General features: G+C 39.9%; 2 protein-coding genes across 2 annotated transcripts; both read right to left on the bottom strand.

Annotated features, from left to right (window-relative positions):
• Positions 1–6,173: 6,173 nt before the first annotated feature.
• LOC104085435 (ARGOS-like protein) lies at positions 6,174–6,812 on the bottom strand (the record flags this gene model as incomplete). Its single annotated transcript, XM_009589453.2, has 1 exon — positions 6,174–6,812. A coding segment is annotated over one exon (426 nt), but the record flags the coding sequence as incomplete, so codon positions are not given.
• Positions 6,813–17,199: 10,387 nt separating this feature from the next.
• LOC138906830 (uncharacterized) lies at positions 17,200–19,255 on the bottom strand. The gene is made up of 7 exons (XM_070196534.1): positions 19,207–19,255; positions 18,997–19,125; positions 18,572–18,925; positions 18,079–18,149; positions 17,772–17,999; positions 17,538–17,729; positions 17,200–17,430 (listed from the first exon to the last, which is right to left on the bottom strand). Exons 1-7 carry the CDS (start codon positions 19,253–19,255, stop codon positions 17,200–17,202), a joined length of 1,254 nt encoding a protein of 417 aa, XP_070052635.1.
• Positions 19,256–24,949: the final 5,694 nt, after the last annotated feature.

Here is a 24,949-nt window from a genome sequence, read left to right as displayed (position 1 = left end):
ATCGGAATATACGCAAGGCTGCCCATACTCACAACCTTTCTACTCAAAGCATCAACTACCACATTGGCATTTTCGGGGTGATACAAAATGGTGATATCATAGTCTTTCAATAGCTCCAACCATCTTCTCTGCCTCAAATTGAGATCTTTTTGTTTGAACAGATAGTATATGCTATGATGATCAGTAAATACCTCACACGAGACACCATAAAGGTAATGCCTCCAAATCTTCAGCGCATGAACAATGGCTGCCAATTCTAGGTCATGAACAGGATAGTTATTCTCATGAACTTTCAATTGCCGCGACGCATATGCAATCACCCTTCCATCTTGCATTAATACTGCACCAAGCCCAATGCGAGATGCATCACAATACACCGTATAAGATCCTGAACTTGTGGGCACTACCAACACTGCGTTGTAGTCAAAGCAGTCTTGAGCTTCCGAAAGCTCAACTCACACTCGTCTGACCATCTGAATGGGGCACCCTTCTGGGTCAATTTGGTCAGTGGGAATGCTATAGATGAAAACCTCTCCATAAACCGGCGATAATAACCTGTCAAACCCAGAAAACTCTGGATCTGTGTAGCTGAAGTAGGTCTAGGCCAATTCTTAACTACCTCAATCTTCTTAGGATCTACTTTTATGCCTTCTGCCGATACAACATGCCCCAAAAAGGCAACTGAGTCTAACCAAAATTCACATTTTGAAAATTTGGCATATAATTGATTATTCTTCAAAGTCTGAAGCACAATCCAAAGATTCTTCTCATGCTCCTCTTGACTGCTGGAGTAAATCAAGATATCATCAATTAATACAACTACGAAAGAATCCAAATAGGGCTTGAATACCCGATTCATCAAATCCATAAATGTTATTGGGGCATTTGTCAACCCAAATGACATCACTAGGAATTCGTAATGCCATACCGAGTCCGAAAAGCTGTCTTAGGGACATCGGATGCCCTAATCTTCAACTGATGGTATTCGGACCTCAAATCGATCTTTGAAAACACCTTGGCATGAAGTTGATCGAATAAGTCATCAACTCTTGGCAACGGATACTTGTTCTTGATAGTAGCCTTGTTTAACTGCCAATAATCTATACGCATCCTCATTGAACCATCTTTCTTCTTTACAAATAACTCTGTTGCAACCCAAGGGGAGACGCTGGGTCTAACGAATCCCTGGTCAAGCAAGTCTTGTAACTGCTCCTTCAATTCTTTTAGTTCTGGCAGGGCCATACGATATGGTGGAATAGAAATGGGCTGGGTTCCCGGAGCCTAATCAATACAGAATTCAATATCTCTATCGGGTGGCATCCCCGGCAAATCTGCAGGAAATACATCTGGAAACTCACGGACAATTGGGACTGAATCCATAGAAGGAACATTTACACTAGGATCGCGAATATAAGCCAAATAAGCTAGACACCCCTTCTCGACCATACGACGAGCTTTCACATAAGAGATAACCTTGCTGGTGGAATGGACAGGAATCCTTTTCCACTATATTCGAGGTAACCCCGGCATGGCTAAGGTCACCATTTTGGCATGACAGTCCAGTATAGCATGATAAGGTGACAGCCTATCCATTCCTAAGATAACATCAAAATCTACCATATCAAGAAGTAGAAGATCCACGCTAGTCTCAAGACTCCCAATAGCAACCACACACGAACGATAGACATGATCTACCACAATAGAATCTCCCACCGGAGTGGACACACACACAGAAGCACTCAGAGAATCACAAGGCACAACCAAATATGAAGCAAAGTAGAAGGACACATATGAATAAGTAGATCCTGGATCAAATTAAACTGAAGCATCTCTATGGAAAACTGGAACAATACATGTGATTATGGCATCTGATGACTCGGCCTCAGGCCTAGCTGAAAAAGCATAAAAGGTTGGTCCCCACCACTCGAAGCTGTATCTCTGGGACGGCCTCTAACTGGCTGGCCTCCACCTCTAACAACCTGACCTCCACCTCTAACTGTCTGACCCCTGCCCCTAGCTGGCCGGATAGGCGGTGGAGCAACTGGTGCCGGTATGATGGCACGAGAATCCTACTGAGATCTGTTGCTCGACAACCTAGGGAAATACCTCCTGATATGACCAATGTTCCCACACTCATAACACCCATCCTGTTGTGGTGGTTGCTAAAGCTGAAGCTTACCCGAATGGGCCGGATAACCGCTGCAATGACTCTGGAGCTGTGGTGCACTGATAGAAGCTGAATGTGCACTAAATGTTGGCTGCCCAGAGTAAGGCATAATAGGACCATGACTCTCTGAAGCACCGTGAGATGCCTGAAGTGCTGAATAAAATGGCCTGGAAGGATGATCCCTACCATAAGTATCCCTGCCTCCAGATGAGGCACCTCTGAAATTACCGGAATGACGGGGCCTCTTATCTGACACTGGCCCTCTCTCCTAAGTATGAACTAACTCGATCCGCCTAGCAATATTCACAGTTGTCTGGAAGGAAATATCACTCCTTTTCTCATTGGCCATCTGAAGTCTGATAGTATAAGTGAGTCCATCAATGAATCTTTTCACCCTCTCCTTTTTAGTAGGAAGCAAGACGATGGCATGATGTGCTAAGTCCACAAATCGGGTCTCATACTGGGTAACGGTCATACTACCCTGCTGGAGACGCTCAAACTGCCTGCAGTATTCCTCTCTCAGTGTGATAGGAACAAACTTCTCCAGAAATAGTTGTGAGAACTACTCCCAAGTAAGTGCAGGAGAATTTGCTGGTCTAGCAAGTACATAATCTCTCCACCACCTCTTGGCGGAACCAGTCATCTGAAACACAGCAAAATCGACTCTGTTGCTTTCAACTATTCCCATGTTCTGCAGCACCTAATGGCAGCGGTCAAGATAATCATGTGGGTCCTCAGAAGGTGTACCACTGAAGTGAACTGGAAAGAGCTTAGTAAACTTGTCCAATCTCAATAAGGCCTCAGAAGACATGGCGAGTCTATCACCGACCTGTGCCGCAATAACTGGCTGAACTATCCTAACTGGCAGGACTGCTGGAGTCTGATACTGGGGATCCATCTGCTTTGGAGTGGGAGTAGTGGGAGTTTGTGCTCCTCCCCCATCCTGTGAGACGGCTGGTGCCACTGGAAATATACCATTATGGGCCACACCCTCCATTAGGCTCATCAAACGGACTAGAGCGTCCTGAAGTACTGGAGTAGCTATGAATCCTTCCGGGACCTGAACTGGTCCAACATGTACAGTCTGAGCTGGAACCTCTGCTTCAAAATCCACCTGAGGCCCCAAACCAGGTGCTGCTGCTTGAGCTCTAGACTGAGCTCTACCTCTACCTCTACCTCGACCTCTGGCACGACCTCAGCCTCGGCCTCTACCACTGGCCATAGTTGCCACCGGGGGATCTGACCCATGTCCGTCGGTAGATGTATTACGTGTTCTCTCCATCTGCGAGAAAATAAAAATAGAAAGGTTCAATCATCGATGATAGAATAAAATCGCACGACAAAATAAGAAAGAAGTGATATTGTTCCTAAACTTCATAGCCTCCAAGAGATAAGTACAGACGTCTCTGTACCAATCTTTCAGACTCTACTAAGCTTGTTCGTGACTGGTGAGACCTAAATAACCTAGTGCTCTGATACCAACTTGTCACGATCCGAAATTCTCACCTTCAGGACCGTGATGACGTCTAACATTTCACTTGCTAGGCAAGCCAACGTTAGAATAATTTAAACTATTTTTAACAATTCACCTTAATTAAATAGTATAGAAACCAATAATCGGAATAATATCTGAATTTAAATGTGCAACCAAAAAATAATACGATATCTAAATACCATCCCAGAACTGGAGTCACAAGTGCACGGGCTTCTAGAATAATACAAACAAGGGTCTAAATAAAATAAAGTTGTCTAAAAGGAAGCACACAATTAAGATAAAGTAGAAGGGGACTTCAGAGCTGCGAACGTTGTGCAGCTATACCTCAAGTCTCCTTTGATAGCCGAATCCGAGCAAATCTACAATACGCCACTGGGACCAACTCCGGTATCTACACAAGAAGTTCAGAGTGTAGTATAAGTACAACCGACCCCATGTACTCTGTAAGTGACGAGGCTAAGGCAAATTGCTTACATTAACACGTACGCAATAATAATGATAATAACAGGAATAGAAGTAAGACCGGTAAATCATATCAATAATTGAAGTCAATCCAATAGTCATAAACCTTCAATTAATTTCTGTTGCGGCGTGCAACCCGCTCCAACAATATAAACTTAGAATAATTCTGTTGCGGCGTACAACCCGATCCAACAATATAATTTTTCAATTTAATTCTATTGCGGCGTGCAACCTGCTCCCACAATATATACTTTCAATAAATCTGTTGCAGCGTGCAACCCACTCCAACAATATTAACTTAAAATAAATCCGTTGCGGCGTGCAACTCGCTCCATCAATATAATTAAACAACTCTTAAATGTAAAAATACTCCAATAAATACCACATATAATAAAAAATTATTAGGCAACAAAGCATACAATAATTATAATTTATTTAAAAAATAAGTAATGACAAGTAGCAATTAATTATAGAAATCAGGGAGAAATAGGCAATTTAATATTTAATATACTAAATGTCAAGTAGCAATTAAGACACATAATTCAAATAAGCATGTGACAATTATAGCATGAATCCAAGACAGAGTATTGGACAAGAAGTATGAGAGAAATAATTAATATAATAATTAATTCATGATTTAAAATAATTTATGATTTTTAGATAAATATGCAAACAATCAATTTGACGACGTATAGGCACTCGTCACCTCGCCTATACATCATTACTGTCATGGGCTGCTTTCCATCATCGACCCATGACCCCTTGGACGCGCCCCGTGGCGTCCTGGACGAGTCCAACCATATAAAACTTATCAAATATCGATGTCAAATGGACCTTCAAATCCTAAATTTTCGTTTTTGGAAAGGTTTACAAAAATTTTAATTTCTTCCATCTAAATCCGAAATAAATGATGAATATAGATATGGGCTTATGAAATATCATCAATATATGATAAGGAATACTTACCCAGTCCGAAGTCGTAAAAAACTCCTTCAAATCGCCCAAAACCCGAGGTTTTAAAACTCAAACAAAAATGGCAAAATGACTGATTTTCGATCCCTTATGTTTGCGTCAATTTTCGCTTCTGGGACGAAATGGCCGCATCTGCAGTGTTGCTTTTGCGACTGAAAATGTTGCTTTTGCGAAGAAGCACTGGCTAGCTGAAGCCTCGCATCTGCGGAGGCATTTTCGCTTCTGCGATGCCAAATGCGCATCTGCCCTGCCTTCCGCTTCTGCGAACGCAATGTCTGCTTTTGCGGACTCGCAGAAGCGTCCAGTTTTCCGCTTCTGCGGCTTCTTGACCAGCTCCTCTCTTTTCGCTTCTGTGACGGACTTCATGCTTTTGCGGAGCCGCTTCTGCGGCCAAGGCTTCGCAGAAGCGAACACACCAGAAGCAGCAAATTTCAGAATTTGCTTAAGTCCAAAATTTGATCCGATTTCGATCCGAATCACACTCGGGATAATCGGGACCCCCATCCGAATATACCAACAAGTCCCGTAACATAACGTGGACTTACTCGGGGTCTCAAATTACGTCAAATAATATCGAAATTATAATTCACACCTCGATTTGGACTTATGATTTTCAAACTTTTCACTTTATAAAACTCGCGCCGAAACGTGTTAAACTAATCCGGAATGACTTCAAATTTGGCGCACAAGTCATAAATGACATAACAGAGCTATTTCAATTTTTAAAATCGGGTTTCGAACCCGGTATCAATAAAGTCAAATCCGCGGTCAAACTTTGAAAATCTTTAGCCTTTAAGTTTCTAGTTTTCGTTAAATGACGATAATTCGAGTTAGGAACTTCCGAATTTGATTCCAAGCATACGCCCAAGTCCCAAATCGCGATACATACCTACCAGAATTGTCAAAATATTAATCTGGGTCTGTTTGCTCAAAACGTTGACCAAAGTCAACTCAAATGAGTTTTAAAGGTCCATTTCACATTTAAATCAATTTTTCAAATAAAAACTTTTCATAAAATTTTATATACTGCACACGCAAGTCGAGGAATGCTGAAAGGCGCTATTCGAGGTCTCAAAATATAGAAATGAATGTTTAAAATTAAAGATGACATATTGGGTCATCACACTAATACATATTTCTTTTACGGTGCCACAAACCTCACACTATTGAGGAACTACAAACTAGAGTAATTAAACTAGTCTAAATTACTTGTAAGGAGATGAAAAAAATGTATTATCACTATAAGAAAGCAAGAGAGCTATGTGATGTGATGATTTCTTCTAAGCAACATTACAAATATGAATGTGTCACATTTCGAACATTAGAATTAGGCATGAATGCTAAGATCATGAGAAGAAGCAGTATGAAAATGGGGAGAAGCAGCAACAAGAAAGGTGGTGGGGGCAATGGTGGAAGAATCAATGGCAGAAGTAGCAAAGATGCTGTGAGACAAAGGAGCAGAAGCACTGACTCTAAGCTGAAATAACTCATTGATAACATTCTTTTGCTATTCTCTTGTTTGAATGAACTGCTATAGTCCGTCTTCTTTCCTTGTACATTGATCTTTCTTTGGACAGCAGCAGAGTTGTTTACTCTTTTCAAATCCATAATGTTGCTGAAATACTTATGTTCCAAATTAATAAAGCCGTTGTTGGACCTCAATTTAGCTTCAGATGATTCCATGTGCAAGCTAGATTCCAAGGCTGCGAATTCGGATTAATCTATACAATTTTGTGTTTGATGCTTGTACTTCTTTGACTTGAACCAATCTCTTCAAATTTGATTTTGGATCTTGTGATTTCCTCAAAATCTTGTCTTTCTTTGAAGGGGCAGAGAAATGTAAACCTCCAGTAAATATATTGATGAGTTGTATCAGCAAGTAGTTTCTCTTCAACGAGCTATATGTTAAATTGTATACTGAAGGATATGGTGGAAAGGAAAGAAACACAAGAAAATTAAGCACAAGATTTGGTATAGGGGAGAGGAATGAGGAAAGGGTGAAAAAAGAAATGTAGCAGTATTGAAAAGAATGAAAGGAAATGAGTTGTGGATATTTGTTTTCTTGATTTAAAATTTTGGTTGTTTGATACTAATGAGGTATTATATGTCTAATTATGTTAGATTAGAGAGAAAAGGTAGAGAAAGTGGGGTTGGATTCAGTGAATTACTTAATAAAGTGGGGACAAGGTGTTGAAGTTTGTGGTAATAGGGGATGTCTCTTTGTCCAAGGTTCTTCGCCCCTGGACTACATCACCATGTCCTTTACCCCCTTCTTCCACCCTTCTTCTTGTCTCCTTGTCTTTTCCACCAACCAAAAAATACTTATTTTTATTCAATATTTACTTCAAATTGATAGATTTAGAGTCCGTTTGGAGATAAGAATTTTTTCATTTTTTTGAATTTTTTTTATTTTTGTTCGAAATCAGTGTTTGGTCATAAAATTTCTAATTTTCACTTGAAAATAAATTTTGGAATTTTTCAAAAATATGAAAAACTCCAAAAAGTTATTTTTCAAAATTTTCACTCAGATCACTCACAAAACTTCAAAAACAACCCAAAATTATATTCATGTCTAAACACAACTCTAATTTTCAAATATCATTTTTATTTGAAAATTTTTCATTTTTTTTGGAATTTTACAATTCTTAAGTCCAAACGCTCACTTAAACTGCATGTTTCTTTCCAACTTAAATAGGTGTTTGGACATAAAAATTGTAAGTTTTGAAAAAATTTAGTATTTGGAGTTAAATTGAAAAATGGTATTTGGAATTTAAAATTATATTTGGTCATTGCATTTCACTAGAAAAAATCTTGCAGCTTTGTGAGTGGATTTCGAATTTTTTTTAAAAACTTACAAAAGTTCATGAACAAACACATCTTTGGAAAAAGAATTCAAAAAAGAAAAAAAAATTATTTATGGACAAACGGGTCCTAAAAGTCTCCAACATAATTTCTAATCATTTCAACCTAAAAACCCATTGGCTAATGAAGAATTCAATAGAGGGAAAAATGTTGTATTGCACTGGAGTATCTTTGTAATTATAGCTAGAATATATTTAAACCTCTACTTTTATATAACAGAAATTACAAACATTTTCTCATTAAAAAACAAATTTCAATACAAAATGTGCAAATTATTAAAAAAATTGGGGATTTGCTCCTAGTACCCACTTTATAAATCCGTTTATTTATTATCTTCATTGTTTGCTACAATAGATATTGATATACTTTTCTAGAAAGAAATTAATAAAAATCAAAGAATTGTACTTGAAAAAGATAAGTGGGATTACAGGGTAATATTTGGTTCGGAAGTAGAACATCAGCTAAGCAATCAAAGATAATTGGTCCTTTGATTTGGAAACAATGAATATTATATTAAGACTAGAATTAGGAGTACAAACAACACAATCTTTCTTATATTACATGTTGGTCTTCATCCTTTAAAATTCCTATTGAGGTCATAGCTGCAAGTGAGAGATAAAGGAAAAGTACAGAGTCTTGGCCCACGTTGACATAATACATTAGTATTATATTATAACATATCTCGACAACTACATTAAAAAGAGTTTCCAATTCATGAAAAATGAAATTTATATAAAGAAAAGAAATTACAGTACTGTGTTCTTAAGTTATTAGAAAAGAAAAAAGAATTTATATAAAGAATATTCATGTACTAAATTAAATTAAAATAAAATTTATGTGCGTATATGGTGAAAAGTGGGCAGGATGGATGAGTCGTGAGTGATGTGACCGACCTTTTGATTCAATGAACTTAATTTCATTCAAAACCACCTTTGAAGCAATTAAGATTCTTAGCTTGTTCCTCGTACAACACCGACCTTCTTGCATTAATTTGGAGCTCTCTTTTATTTGTATAAATATAACGGACTAGTCAGTTTTCAAACTGGTAATTAAAAAATAGTCAGCGTTTGCAAAGTGTTTGAAAAGTAGTCACTATTTTGTTGCAACACGGAAAGTTCCAGCAAAATATACTGGAGATTAGTGCACTTGTGTATGAACTTCCAACATATTATACTGAAACTCCAGCACATGGAAAGTTCCAGCATAATATACTGGAGATTGGAGCACCTGTGTATGAAGTATGAACTTCCAGCATATTATGCTGGACCGGCATATTATGCTGGAACTCCAGTATATTATGCTGGAACTCCAGTATATTATGCTGGAACTCCAGTATATTATGCTGGAAGTTCACATGTAAAAAATTTGAACTCGAGTATATTATGCTAGAATATTTTTCGGATTTTGAACAATATTTTCGTTCAGATTATCTTTACATGAAAAGTGGCTAAATTTCGATTACTTTTGAAACTGTGGCTATTTTTCAATTACCACTTGTAAATCTGGCTATTTTTGAATTTCACCCCTTTTGTTTCTCTTATATACATACAAGCAAAAATGGGTCAGGACTTAAAGTTTATAGATTATGAATATTTTGATACGAAATTCATAGTGTATACGGTCAAAACCGAGTTTTGCCCGTCATATGATTAATCGAGATTGGAACATGATGGTTCAAGGCTCATCATTGTAATATCGAGCCATGGTGCGAAGAATATATTGTCGAGCTCGAGATCCAGAGACCGATCAAGATCGAGGTCGGTCAAGATCGAGATCGGCCAGGATCAAGATCGAGCCAAGAAATAAAAAGTCGTTACAACCGCAATTAGGGGGAGAATCTCGGCGAAAATCATGGCACGTATCAAGAAGAGGACGATTAATTAGCCTATCATGAGAGTCCTTACTGTATTTAGAATTGTATAAAGAGTAAGACTCCCCTACTATATAAAGGGGGTATAACCATTTGTAAAGGGGGTCTCAGACAGTAAAAAAGCAATATACTACTCTTTTTTCAATGTTCTCGATACTGTGTTACTTTGCTTATATTTCCTTTGTTGTTTCATTTGGTTCGAGGGCCCAAGCTATATATCTCATTTGGTTTGCTTTTATTTTTCTTTACAGTCAATTTCAATATCAGTTTGCATATTTTATCAGTTTGTGCTAAGTAAAATCATGTGTCCTTAAAACCACATATAAATTCAATTGTTATCCGTTTTTAGGGTAAACAGTTTGGCGCCCACCGTGGGGCTAAGGATAATAGTGATTGCCTGGTGCTAATTTTCATAACACACACTGCTTTACACTTGTTCTTGAAAGCATTTTTGAATTTTTATTCCACGATTAGCATGTCGAACTCTCAAGCAGTACCTACACACATCGACAACGGCCTTGGTTTTCATGGCGAAAACGACAATGTAGCCTCCCCAGGAAACGAAGTGTTTCCAGTTGACCTCGAGGGAGTACCAGTTGCAGACCCCATCGACGTCAGTTCCCATGTTGCCCTGAATGCAAATCTGGGCGTCGACTCCGAAAATAGCATCCGCAGAAGCATTCGATCAGCCGGTCAGAACTCACAGGGTGGCGAATAAGGCGGAATCAGCCTTCGAATAATATTCGAAATGTTGCAAGCCCAACAAGCTGCAATAGCACAACTTCAAAATCAGAACCACACACCGAGTAGGGTCGAACCCGAGCCATCATAGAAAATTATTCACAAGGCCGAACCAATGCTGGGGAGGTCAAATAGGAGTGAGTCAGGAACCGACCCCGCTATCTTGAAAATGTTCGAGGAGCTGACAAAGCGAATTGAATCGGGGAAGAAGAAGATTGAAGCGAATGACAAAATAGTGAAAACATATGACTCCCGAGTTGATCAAATTTTGGGAGCACCACCGATGTTGAAGGGTTTGGATTCAAAGAAGTTCGTATAAAAGACCCCCTCCCCCCCTCCTCCCCCCGAGCGCAGCTCCTAAGCCCATTTCGAAAAAATTCCGCATGCCAGAAATTCCCAAGTATAATGGAACTACCGACCCAACGAGCATGTCACTTCTTACACATGCGCAATAAAGGGGAACGACTTAGAGGACGATGAGATTGAGTCCGTACTGCTAGAGATATTCGGAAAAACTTTATCAAATGGGGCGATGATATGGTACCATAATTTATCACCTAACTACATTGATTATTTTACCATGCTCGCAGATTCCTTCGTCAAAGCGCACGCCAGAGCGATAAAGGTCGAGACTAGAAAGTCAGACCTCTTCAAAGTAAAACAAAAAGAAAATGAGATGCTCAGAGAGTTCGTATCTCGGTTCCAAATGGAGCACATGGATCTGCCCCCAATCGCCGACGATTAGGCCATTCAGGCTTTCACTCAAGGCCTAAACATACGAAGTTCGGTAGCCTCACAATAGTTGAAGCAGAACTTGATCGAATATCCAGCTGTAACCTGGGCCGACATGCATAATCGGTACCAGTCAAAGATTAGGTTCGAGGATGACCAGTAGGGGACTCCTTCCGAGTCCGTTTATCCAAACAGGACCATCAATAGAGTTAAAAGGGATATTGACTGGGAACCACAGTCAAACATAGATCGATATCAGCCATACGGTGGAGATCGGAGAAACAGCGGGCCTGATAGAAGAAATGATCGAGGATAGAGATCTCGAGGGCTCATGAGTAAGAGTGGTTTCGACAGAAATGTCGAACCCAAAGAAGCACCACGACTATCGGAATACAACTTCAACATTGATACATTAGCTATTGTATCGGCCATTGGGCGCATCAAAGACACCAGGTGGCCCCGACCTCTATAGACTGATCTAACCCGGAGAAATCCTAATCAAATGTGCAAATATCATGGCACCCATGGTCATAGAACGGAAGATTACATACAACTGAGGGAGGAGGTAACATGTTTGTTCAACGAAGGGCATCTTCAAGAATTCTTAAGCGATCGGGCTAAAAATCATTTCAAGAACAGAGATTCAAACATACAGAATGAGCAAGAAGAGCCACAACACATGATCCACATGATTATTGGAGGGGTCGATATTCTTCATGATCCTGTATTCAAACGCACCAAGGTGTCGATCACGAGGGAAAAGCAGACTCGAGACTACATACCGGAGGGGACCTTATCTTTCAGTGATGGGGATGCAGAGGGGATCTTACAACCCTACAACGACGCACTGGTAATATCTATTCTTATGAATAAAATTCAAGTTAAACGTGTTTTGATTGATCCATGTAGCTCGGCCAACATTATTCGATTGAGGGTCATAGAACAGCTCGGCCTACAAGATCAAATCGTGCCTGCAGTCCGAGTACTTAACGGCTTCAACATGGCAAGCGAAACCACCAAGGGTGAAATTACTTTGCCAATGAACGTGGACGGGACCATCCAAGAAACAGAGTTCCATATGATCGATGGTGACATGAGGTATAACACCCTACTCGGAAGGCCTTGGATCCATAACATGAGGGCAGTGCCCTCGACCCTTCACCAAGTTCTGAAGTTCCCGACATCGGAGGGAGTCAAAACAGTGTACGGGGAGCAACCCACCGCCAAGGAAATGTTTTCAGTAGATGAAGTGATACCAGTATCGACACTCTCATCAACGAAGGGATCGAAGGGAAAACAGAAGGCCAAATAACAACCACATATACCGGCCTCGACCCAATTGTAGGAGAAAGGGATCAACGAAGATGACGACTACTGGATCCCTCGATCCTTCATAGTTCCCTATGACTCCGATGCCACCAAGTCAAAGGTCGAAGAGCTGGAATAAATCACACTGGCCAAGCATCAACCCGAATGAAAGGTATACCTGGGCACGGGGCTAACCCCCGAGCTCAGGAAAAAACTTATTCATTTCCTTAAAGCTAACATGGATTGCTTTGCCTGGTCCCATCTCGATATGACATGGATTCCACCAGAAATTACCACTCACAAACTAAGCATGGACCCTAAATTCTACCCGGTAAAGCAAAAGAGAAGGCCCCAGTCCGAGATCAAACATGCCTTCATCAAGAACGAGGTAACCAAACTTCTCAAAATAGGATCCATTCGGGAAGTAAAGTACCCCGAATGGTTAGCAAACATAGTGGTAGTCCTTAAAAAGGGAAACAAACTTAGAATGTGTATAGATTATAAAGACCTGAATAAAGCATGCCCCAAGGATTCTTTTCCTTTGCCAAATATTGATCGTATGATCGATGCCACGGCAAGCCACGAGACTCTCAGTTTTCTCGATGCCTACTCTGGGTACAACCAGATACAGATGAACCTGGAGGATCAGGAAAAGACCTCGTTTATCACTAAGTATGGTACCTACTGTTATAATGTAATGCCATTCGGTCTAAAAAATACTGGTGCAACTTATCAACACTTAGTAAACCAAATGTTCGAAGAACAAATAGGAAAATCAATGGAAGTTTATATTGATGACATGTTAATTAAGTCCCTGCGAGCATAGGACCATTTAAAGCATTTGTAGGAAACTTTAAATATATTAAGGAAGTACAATATGAAGCCCAACCCCGAAAAGTGTGCATTCAGAGTTGGCTCGGGCAAGTTTCTTGATTTTATGGTGTCCAACCGGGGAATGGAGATCAACCCCGATAAATTTAAAGCTATTGATGATATCACGATAGTGGATAATATAAAGGTTGTGCAGAGGCTGATGGGGCGGATAACCGCCCTAGGATGATTCATTTCGAGATCCTCAGATAGGAGCCACCGATTCTTCTCGTTGCTTAAGAAGAAGAGCAATTTTGCATGGACTCCGGAATGCCAGCAGGCCTTAGAGGAACTAAAGCGGTATTTATCGAGCCTACCGCTGCTTCACACCCCAAAAGTGGACGAACAACTTTACATGTACTTGGCAGTCTCGGAGATAGCGGTAAGTAAAGTCCTATTCCGAGAAGAACAAGGTAAGCAATTCCCTGTCTATTATGTTAGTCGAACCATGGGTAAGGTCGAAACTAGATACCCACATTAAAAAAATTAGCGCTTGCTTTAATAAGCGCCTCTAGAAAACTAAAATCGTATTTCTAATGTCATCCAATATGTGTTATAACAACTTATCCTCTTTGAAATGTTTTGCATAAACCCGAGATTTCGGGTCGATTGTCCAAATGGGACGTAGAAATCAGCGAGTACGATATTGAGTATCGACCCCGAACCACCATCAAGTCTCAAATCTTGGCAGACTTCGTAGTTGACTATACGCTGGCCCTCGTACCCGAGGTTGAAAAAGAACTACTGATAAAATCGGGTACATTTTCGGGAGTGTGGACCCTCTTTACGGACGGTGGCTCAAACACAAAGGGGTATGGACTAGGCATCGTGCTAAAATCACCCATAGGTAATGTAGTAAGACAGTCTATCAGAACTACAAAATTGACTAACAATGAGGCCGAGTATAAGGCCATGATTGCAGGTCTCGAACTAGCTAAAAGCTTAGGAACGGAGGTCATAGAAGCTAAGTGTGATTCCCTCCTCGTGGTAAACCAAGTTAACGGGACTTTTGAAGTCCGAGAAGACTGAATGCAGAGGTACTTGGATAAACTACAGGTGACTCTACATCAATTTAAGGAAATGGACCTTGCAACATGTACCTCGAGAACAGAACAGAGAGGCCGACACTCTTGCAAACTTAGGTTCGTCGGTCAAGGATGACGAACTCAACTCGGGGATAGTCGTACAACTCATGAGATCGGTAATCGAAGAAGGTCACGCCGAGATAAACTCCACGAGTTTAACCTGGAATTGGAGAAACAAGTACATAGAGTACTTAAAGAACGGGAAGCTTTCATCGGATCCAAAGGAGTCAAGAACTATGTGCACAAAGGCAACACGGTTCACTTTGTTCAAAGACGGAACGTTGTTTAGAAGGACGTTCATTGGACCGTTAGCAATATGATTAGGACCAGGAGATACCGACTACATCCTACGAGAAGTTCACGAGGGCAGTTCTGGAAATCACTCTGGTGCCGAATTGCCGGTCCACAAAGTAATCAGACCAGGGTACTATTGGACCGATATGGAGAAGGATGCAAGGGAGTTCGTTCGAAAATGCGACAAATGCCAAAGGCATGCGCCCATGATTCATCAACCCGGGGAACTACTCCACTCGATCCTCTCCCCATGGCCCTTCATGAAATGGGGAATGGACATCGTTGGCCCTCTCCCGTCGACCGTAGGTAAAGTTTAGTTTATTTTGTTTATGACTGATTGTTTCTCTAAATGGGTTGAAGCATAGGCTTTTGAGATAGTCAGAGAAAAAAAAGTCATAGACTTCATTTGGGACCACATCATATGTCAATTCGAGATGCTCTCTAAGATTGTATGTGATAATGGAAAACAATTCATCGGCAACAAAGTAACTAAATTTTTCGAGGATCACAAGATCAAAAGGATCCTATCAACACCTTATCATCCCAGCTGGAATGGACAAGCCAAATCGACCAACAAAACCATCATCCAAAATCTAAAGAAGAGATTGTCCGACGCCAAAGGAAAATTGAGAGAAATACTACCCAAGGTTCTATGGGTATACCGCACAACATCGAAATCTAGTACCGGAGCAACACCGTTCTCGTTAGTTTACGGCGCTGAAGCTCTGATCCCGATCGAGGTCGAAGAACCTAACTTCATGTTTCGATATTCAACATAGGAGTCAAATAACGAGTCCATGCATACGAGCTTAGAATTGTTGGACGAAAGACGCGAAGCTGCTCTCGTCCAATTGGCCGCCCAAAAACAGCGGATCGAAAGATACTACAATCAAAGAGCCAATCTTCGACATTTTAACATCGGGGACTTGGTGCTAAGAAAAGTCACCCTCAACACCCGAAATCCGAATGAAGGGAAACTAGGTCTGAACTGGGAAGGATCGTACCAAGTTCTGGAAATCATCGAAAAAGGATCCTACAAGCTCGTCACGATAAATGGCGAACAACTGCCGAACAATTGAAATGTATCACACCTAAAATGATACTACTACTAAGGTACGACCATTTCCGTTTTCATTTATATTTTAAAACTAACCATTGCAGGTGGTCGACCAGGAACAATGAGGGATTCTTCGACACGTAGCCTTTAGGTCTGAAAGCACGCATTGCACTCTTTTTCCCTTAGAACGGTTTTGTTCCAAATGGATTTTCCGGCGAGGTTTTTAATGAGACAACCATTGATCGTGCTAACTTAGAACAATTCAACAGTATCCGAGGTTTCTTTACAATCAACCTTGAACACTGGGGCATTTCCCTCGAATGTCAACTTTGATACGAGGAAGTTACTTCATGGCAGCAGGGTCTCGATAGGAAAAATTTGTAAGGGCCAAATGGTCAAACGAACCGTGCCCGCATAGTTTGCTCGAGCCCCGGCACAAAACATGTACGCATGTATAATCATTTTATAAAGAGAAGTATTTTTCTTTACAATTCCATACTCTCGACCAATTATGTAAATAGGCTTAAGTGCCGACTATAACCAGAGTTCGGATAATTACCCCCACGCCCGGGGACTACCGTCCGAAAAATAAACGAGATCGAATTATTAAAACTCCGAGATCATAAGACCTTTTAGGCAACCATCAATCTTTATAGGCCACAGCCAATTCACTCGGAGACTAACTCTTCAGGGAAAATAAGCCCAAGGGGCAAATCCCGAACTAAAGAGGCTACAGTCGAATTAACACGGATTGGAGACATCCAAATTTCGTAACAAAGCAGGCCTTCGAATTCTTTCATAAACCGGTTAAAAAGGCTGCCCCAGGCAAAATCATAAAAGGTTTCGATAAAATCAAGTCTCGAAAACTCTAATGAGTACAAAATTATTCGAACTCTTGAACGATTCCTTATTTCGAGCCAAGGCATTATGAGTTTTTTGCAAATACAGATGAAAAAAAAAACTTTTTCAAGCCGAAAAGGGGAGAAAGCCATAAACAACCTTTCTTACAAAAGCCTAAAGACTAGATTACTTCGAGTTCAAGCAAGCACTCACTCGATCAAAAAACCTAAGGACTGTACTAGTTCGGTTCCAATCAAATTGTCTAAACTTCGGACATAATTTTATGCTAAGGCATTTTCGACCTTCGTAAAATACAGAAAAGCGAAGAAAAAACACAAGAATAAAAAAATCAAGAAAAGCCTTATATATATATTCAAAAGTTTTTTTCAAAAGGCTGAATCGGCCCCAGAAAAGATACAAAAGAAAAACAAGAAAACTAATATCCTAAGTGTCTTGGTCTTCATCGGAGGCTGCGTCCTCGGGATTTTCTCCATCCTCAGATTCGCTCGAGCTCTCGGAGTCTTCCTCAGGGAAGGCCAGCCTTCGGGCTCTTGTTTCCTCCACCTTGGTATTTTCAATTTCAACTGCAACATCGAAGCCCTGAGCACTGACCTCCTCGAGAGCTTCCCTCCGAGCCTGCCATTTAGCATGTTCGACCATGCTCTTGGCCTTGGCCTGATTGACCTCAACATCGATCCTGACTGGGCCACTTTAGCATCAGCTCTTTTATTGCCCTCGGCCACCTTGAATATGGCCAATTCGAGTTCATCGGCCAAGCCTACCTTATCAGAAGTGGCCAAATCCAATCGATGCTGAAGCTCCTTAATCTTCTCCATCTGCACCGAGGCATTTTCTTCTGCAGACAGAAGCTGGGTCTCAATCAACTCCAATTGCGCTTGGACGGCCTCCTTTTTCGAAGCAAGCACGTCCATATTTTCTTTGAATTTTTCCGCCTCGGCCAGTAGCTCATCTACCTGCGAATTGAGCCGTCCAACCTGTTCGAGCCTCTATCAAACCTGCAGAATTGGATCATTAGTGGTTATATCCAATTCATCTTCACTATCGTGAAGAATTCGGAATACCTTCTCAGCCATTTCCTCGTGCTCATCTCGAGTCGTTGCCAAATCTGTCCGAAGCTTCTCACTAAGAAGTTTGTAGGAGTCACTCTTCTTAGTGAGGTTCCGAACTTCAGCCTCATGCCCCTCCCGGATTTGGAGGAAAGCCTCGTGATGCAACACCAAGGCCTATAAACATGGAAAAATATGTTAGAATTATCTATAACTCTAAGTGTAAAAGAAACGGCAGAGATATCATCGAAATTACCCGATTTAGAGCATGTTGAGCCTCGTTGAAATGGCAAGCAGGTCCTACCGCATTCATCACGGTTTGATCCTCTTCGGTCACCAAGGACCGAAGGTAACTAGTAATCCCCACAGGGGGAGAGATAATTCGGGCATCCTCCGGGATGGAGGGCACTATCTTCCGCTTGCGATCGGGATTAACACTCGGGGCCGGGAATCAGTTCACCACCTTTGGAACCGATGAAGACCCGATAGAGCCCAACTATGGTGCTTTCTTCGGCACCGATAATCCTCCGAACCCGATAATCTCCTCCGAGGCAACTACTCGAGCCCGTCCAGAAAATCGTGGATGTCGGTCGACTCCTGAATACCCTCGTAAGATCGACCTTCCAACATGTTGGCCTCACGAATCATAGCATCCAAAATCTGAGGGGATCCGCTAATGTCAATTACCCCGAGCTCGTCCCTCTAGATATCTTCTGTTGCTGCCCGAAGAATCTTGCCCTCGGTCTTACCTTCAAAAATCTCAACTCGAGATGAGATAATCTCGGTTTTTCCTTGTTCAGGAATTATGGCTAGGTTTCCCTTATCTACCTCCGCCGATTCGGAGGATTGTTGTATCACAACATTAGCCCGCACACAGGATATTTCCTCTTCTCCTTCCTCAGGCCCATCCCTTAATCGGCGGATCAAATCCGGAGGCATGATACCAGAGCCCCCCTTGGGCTTGCAAGATTTCTTCGCCGGTTTTTTCTTTTCCAAGACCGGGGAACTCGGTTCATCTTTTCTCTTATTCTCTTTAACCTGCTTCGGGGCAGGGACCTCTTCATCACCAGATATGGGCCTTATGGCAACATCCTTCCCAAGTCCTACAAAGGAAAAAAAAAAGGGGGTAAGCAAGCGAAGAACAAATGACAAACAAACTAAGAAAGAGACTTACCATGACTGCGGGCCTCCCATCGACCCTTTGATAGTTCCACCCAAGCATCCTCGGAGTGTGGTCTCTGCAGCATCAAACCTTCAACCCATTGTAAAAGACCCGAAATCGGTTCCAGCATCCGAGTCGCAGCTGTAACAAGAAAGAAAAAGAGGATCAAGAAAATGAAAGGCAGTCACAAATTAAAGCGCTCGAAGGGAAATGAGTACTCACGGTTCATATTCCATTTCTCAGGAAATGGCATATCATCGGCAAGGATCATGTCCGAGGTTTTAACTCAAACAAATTGGCCCATCCAGCCCCGATCACGAGTCTCGTCTATACTCGAGAATGACACTTTGATGGCTCGACGAGCAAGCATGATTAACCCTCCTCAATAGAGTCAGGGACTATAAAGGCGCATGAGGTGATCGAGGGTGAAAGGACATCCCTCAATTTTTCTTGAGAAGAATCGAAGAAGAATCACTATTATCCAAAAAGAAGGGTGAATTTGGCCAAGGGTCACGTCGTATGTCTTAAAAAAGGCGACGATGACAGGGTCTAATGAACCCAACGTGAAAGGATAAGTATAAACACTTAAGAACCTTTCCACGTGGGTAGTAATTGATTCTTCAGGCGATGGGACTACCACGTGCTTGTCGCCCCAGTTGCATTCCTGTTTTACTTTATCGAGAATATTTTCGGTGATTGAACACATGTACCTCGAGATCGGCTCATATTGTCCCGGTACCGAATAAGGTTTTTCAACCTTAAAATCGATGACAGTTGAGCACCCTACCGGAACGAATTCCTCAGGGCGAGGCTCCGCCGGCGGGTCGTGATGAAGAAGCAGACTCTTTTTGCGGCACCATTTTGGAGGTTTTCACCATTGATGAACAAAGAGAACCAGAAGTTGGGTTGTATGCGATGTAAAATGTATGAAGCAAAAGGATTTTTTGAAGAAGATTCAAGAGTAGAGAAAAAGCTTTTGAGTGAAAAGTTTGGATGAGGATGAAAGTGTGAATATTTATAGCGTGGTGATGACGGTTCAGAACCGGTAGTGGCCGACCAAGGACTGACATGCATTTAATGCCTTGGTAACTGGACCGACGGGACGTTTGTTACATACGTCATAATCGGGCTCGTCGCTGACATCATCATCCACCAAGTCGGAGTCTGGAAATTAATATCGTTTCTCATCATCTTCTTTCCGAGAAACGAGGGAACTATCTGTATACTGTCAAAACTCAGTTTTGCCCTTCATATGATTAATCGAGATTGGAATATGATGGTTCAAAGTTCATCATTGTAATATCGAGCCATGGTGCGAAGAATATGTTGTCGAGCTCGAGACCCAGAGACCGATCAAGATCGAGGTCGGTCAAGATCGAGCTCGAAGACCCAGAGACCGATCAAGATCGAGATCGGCCAGGATCAAGATCGATCCAAGAAACAAAAAGTCGTTACAGTCGCAATTAGGGGGAGAATCTCGGCGGAAATCACGACACGTATCAAGAAGAGGCCGATTAATTAGCCTATCATGAGAGTCCTTACTGTATTTAGAATTGAATCAAGAGTAGGACTCCCCTACTATATAAAGGGGGTCTGATCATTTGTAAAGGGAGTCTCCGACAATAAAAAAATAATATACTACTCTTTTCTCAAGGTTCTCAATACTATATTACTTTGCTTATATTTTCTTTGTTGTTTCATTTGGTTCGAGGGCCCAAGCTACATATCTCATTTGGTTTGCTTTTATTTTTCTTTAAAGTCAATTTCAATATCAGTTTGCATATTTTTTCAGTTTATGCCAAGTAAAATCACGTGTCCTTAAAATCACCTATAAATTTAATTGTTATCCGTTTTTAGGGTAAACACATAGTTACTGAATTTTTAATTAAATATTTATAGATATTTAATAAATTTTCTAGTATAAATATATTATTTAAACAAAAATGAATAAGTTCGACAAATACGAACTTAATAAGCTAGCTCCGCCTACAACCATACATGATACAACTATAACTTTGAAAAGACAAAGGTTAGTAAGCGTGACATACGCATGCATTTTATAGCTTCTGAACCTTCATCTATAAGGAAATGAATTTTCGATGTTGCAATTTCCCAGCCATATAGTATGTCTTTTACAACTTTTATATTGACTAAACGATCACACGTATAGTACAAATATTGTACTTATAAATTTATTAAATACATACAAAAATTAAATTTAGTGCTCAATTACTAACACTTGATTGCATAGCAGAACTATATTCTTCTCCTACGCTGAGCTAGAATTAAGTCTGGATGCAGGTTCGATCGAACCCAACCGTTTTTGCTCCAAACTATTTATTAAATATATACAAATATTAAATTTAGAACACAATTATTAATATTTAAAATTGTCGTTCTAAAATTCAAAACTCATAAAATTATAATCCTAGCTCCGCCTTTACTCGTAGAAAATGCTAATTATGCTCCTCGTCACAATCCAAAAATGTTTTCCTTTTTTTTTTCTTAATATCGAAGACAGAAAGCAACCAAGAAAGAAAATCTAGTTGAGATGCTTGTAGCTAACAATGATGTCTTCTCCCTTGTCATTTTACACAAAAGGGAAAATATAAATTTAGCCTCTTCAATTAAATATTAGAGATAAATTTCCTTAAGTTAGGGCATGTCCACTTCATGTAGCTGATAATGAAATGAAAAAGAACCCCATCCATTTGGAAATATTTTCATTTTAGACGCTTCTGAATTGTTTTTCTGAGTTCAAACTTAGAGAACTGATATTAGTTAGAAGTTTTTTCATCCTTTTGGGTTTTCTTCAAAATAAGGCTAGTAGATCGAGTTATAACATGAAAAAAACCAAGCTTTGGAATTTGCACGGTGCCGAAAGTTTGAAACGCTCATTGAGCTAGTACACATGTTTATTTATTTTAAAAAAAAACTATGTAGATCTATTAGAGTATGTTTGATACGCTCGAAGTTATTTTTTAGGAGGTTATTTTCCACAAGAACGTTATTTTCTGACATTTGATTATCATGAAAATATTTTCTGCCAAATGGATAACAATGATTTCCTTTTTTATAGCTATTAAACTATTTCCTTCATTTATGGACCGAAGTCATTGTTCTAATTACATCTATCTTAATTATCTTGATTTTTTTTAATTAATTATTATCTTGATTTTCAATATCACGTTAAATGCTTCAACCAACAGTTCACACATTATCATTAATATTTATTACTCAAGAAACTCTTCAATTTGTTAATATTATTATTAATCCTCAACATATATATATATATATTAAAAACATTTCTACTCATCAGCCAACCAATCAAGAAACAAGTTCTAAGAAAATATTTGTCACGAAATACATATACAAATTTGCAGGAAAACAAATTTTTTAATGGAAAATGTTAGTCATAAGTAAAACACTCTTAAAGTATGTTAGGCAACCTTTGAAAACAAGCATTAGTAGTCAAACGAATAAAAGGTACTTAATTTGGGAATGAATATGCACTTGAACGTGATATGGAATTCGCATTTGTTCATGAACCAAATTTAGACTGCATATAACTAACCATTTGAATATTTGAATTGATATTCTTGGCTTGCACATGCTTTTTTTCTTTCCATTTAGATAATTCACAGCTACTCTGCATCTGACCGCTCTCTTTTTTTTTGGTTTCACACCCGATGTTCGGTACACATATTGGAGTCCGATTAAATTCGGATTGTCGGAAAGTTCCACATTAGAGATAAAACGATCCCTAACAAAGACGACTCCATACCAAGGGACTCGAACCAAAGAATGAATGAGTTACTTCCTTTGATTCTTCTAAGTTCCTCGTGAACTTACATTTGTTATCATCTTTAAAAAAATTGGATGTGCTTCTCATAAGTGAAAGTATAATCATCGTTGCAAAAATTAGCTAATACTATTATTATTCCAAAAAGTAAAATTGAGGCCGAACATAAAGGAAAGACGAGGCAAGAGATCAACGAGCATCCACATCAATATATAATAATAATTTCTTAGAGTCACATAATTAATCAATATCCATACTGATAAAGAGATAAATAATTGGCATAAATCAATTGCCTAAGACGTTATAAATAGTCCAATTTTCCTTCTCCCGGCCGATATGGGACTCAACAACAACTCGATCCTTTGCATGAATGGGTTAAACAACATACTTACCACATTAATATTATCCAGGAGTTAAAATAAATTTTCTATAAATCCTTTCATTATCGTTAGAGATTTGTAATTTAGACAATCATGATTTATAATACTGGTCAACTTTTAGTAGTAGATGAATAAGTTCATTAGATATATCTTGTTGATCACGCCCAACTATGCCTTATAAAAAGGACTAAGCGGTCATTGCAAATATAATTCGGTTTACAAGTCCGGAGTCGAATCCCACAGAGAACTAAGGCTTAACTACAGTTGTTTAATATCGCTAAGAAACACAAGTCCAAATAATTTCCTAATTATAAAGATTATAATGTTTATTTTTATCTAACTAACTAACAAATACTAGAAAGCACTAAAACTATCAATTAACATGGATGAAATTATAGACAAGACTAAGGAGATCTAGAGTTATGATTTCCCCAATTGTCGGAATCTTTCCGCTACGCTTTCTATAAATTTGCCTAAATCTTCTCTATCGACCATGAGCACTATAACTGTCGTACCTCTCTCCCGAGTAATTACCACAATTTACTAGACATATTCTCCCGAATTACACTAGCCGGCATTAAGCACAGCTCACTCAGATCGCACCAAGGTTTCGTTATCCCTAAACCCACCTTCAAACCTCCGTATTGATCCCCCATATACGTTTAGGAGTGATATTGTTTAACAACTACCTAAATATGCACTCTCTCCCGAGTAATACATACTAAATAGGCACAGCTAATTGAGAGCCCTTCAATCAACCACAAGAATAATATAGTTAAACAAATAGAGAAAATACTACGGCAAATCTATATTAACATAACAAGAAAATTATCCTTCAATAGGTTCCATCAAAATCCTAGATTAGAAAGTTAGCTACTCATACTCATACTAACAGTATCCCAAATATTTTGCATAATTAAAATAGAGAGTAAAGATGAAAAGATGTAGAAATAATGATTCTAACTCCAAGGGGTGATTCCACCAGCTCTTCTTGCCTCTAGCTGCCCACAAAACTTTTGGCTGCTCCAAAAACCCCAAAAACGTGGCTGCTGATAGCACCCTTTTGGTTGCTGAAACCAACGCCTTCTAAGTGGTATTTTAGGTCTATTTATATGTGTAGAAGAAATTCTAAATGTGTGGGTCGGGTCCTAGTCAAAACCCGAAATGAATTAAGTCTTCAAAAACTCGGATTGGACCTGGCGTTAGGCTGGCGTCGCCAGGCTAAAGCCTGGTCCAGCCTGGCCTTAGGCTGGCCTCGCCAGGCTAAAGCCTGGTCTCTCATTTTCACTGTTCTCGAGCACACTTTCAACGTTTAAGTACCCCTTTTGCTCTACTTTCATCTCCAATTCACCTACACATAAAATATACTCCATTATGCACAAATAAAGTATAATTTATCATTAAAGCATGTAAAATGCAAGGCACATAATGTACGAAACTATGAAATTATAGCCACACATCAATACCCCACACTTAAACATTGCTCGTCCTCGAGCATTCAAACTACACTTATAGATACGGCTTTTTTATGCAATTCTCCTAACTCATTACACTAAGAATTTTTAAAATAGTTTAAGCACACAAGTGTGACATCCTCGCCTCAAGATTCGACTCACAAATACCATGCCTTATTCACAATTCACTTACTTACTCTAACATGGATGTCAACAACATTACCTTTTCTTTATGAATCATGTGCCCTCACCCAATCAAAGAGATTAGTTCCACACACAATGAATTTTAAGACCGTAGGAACTCTATATAGGAAAAATTCACTCGCTCT

This window comes from Nicotiana tomentosiformis, chromosome 2 (genome assembly GCF_000390325.3).
Source record: "Nicotiana tomentosiformis chromosome 2, ASM39032v3, whole genome shotgun sequence".
Lineage (NCBI taxonomy): Eukaryota > Viridiplantae > Streptophyta > Magnoliopsida > Solanales > Solanaceae > Nicotiana > Nicotiana tomentosiformis.
The sequence above is the reverse complement of the archived record's forward strand: the minus strand, read 5'-3'. Positions and strand labels throughout refer to the sequence as shown.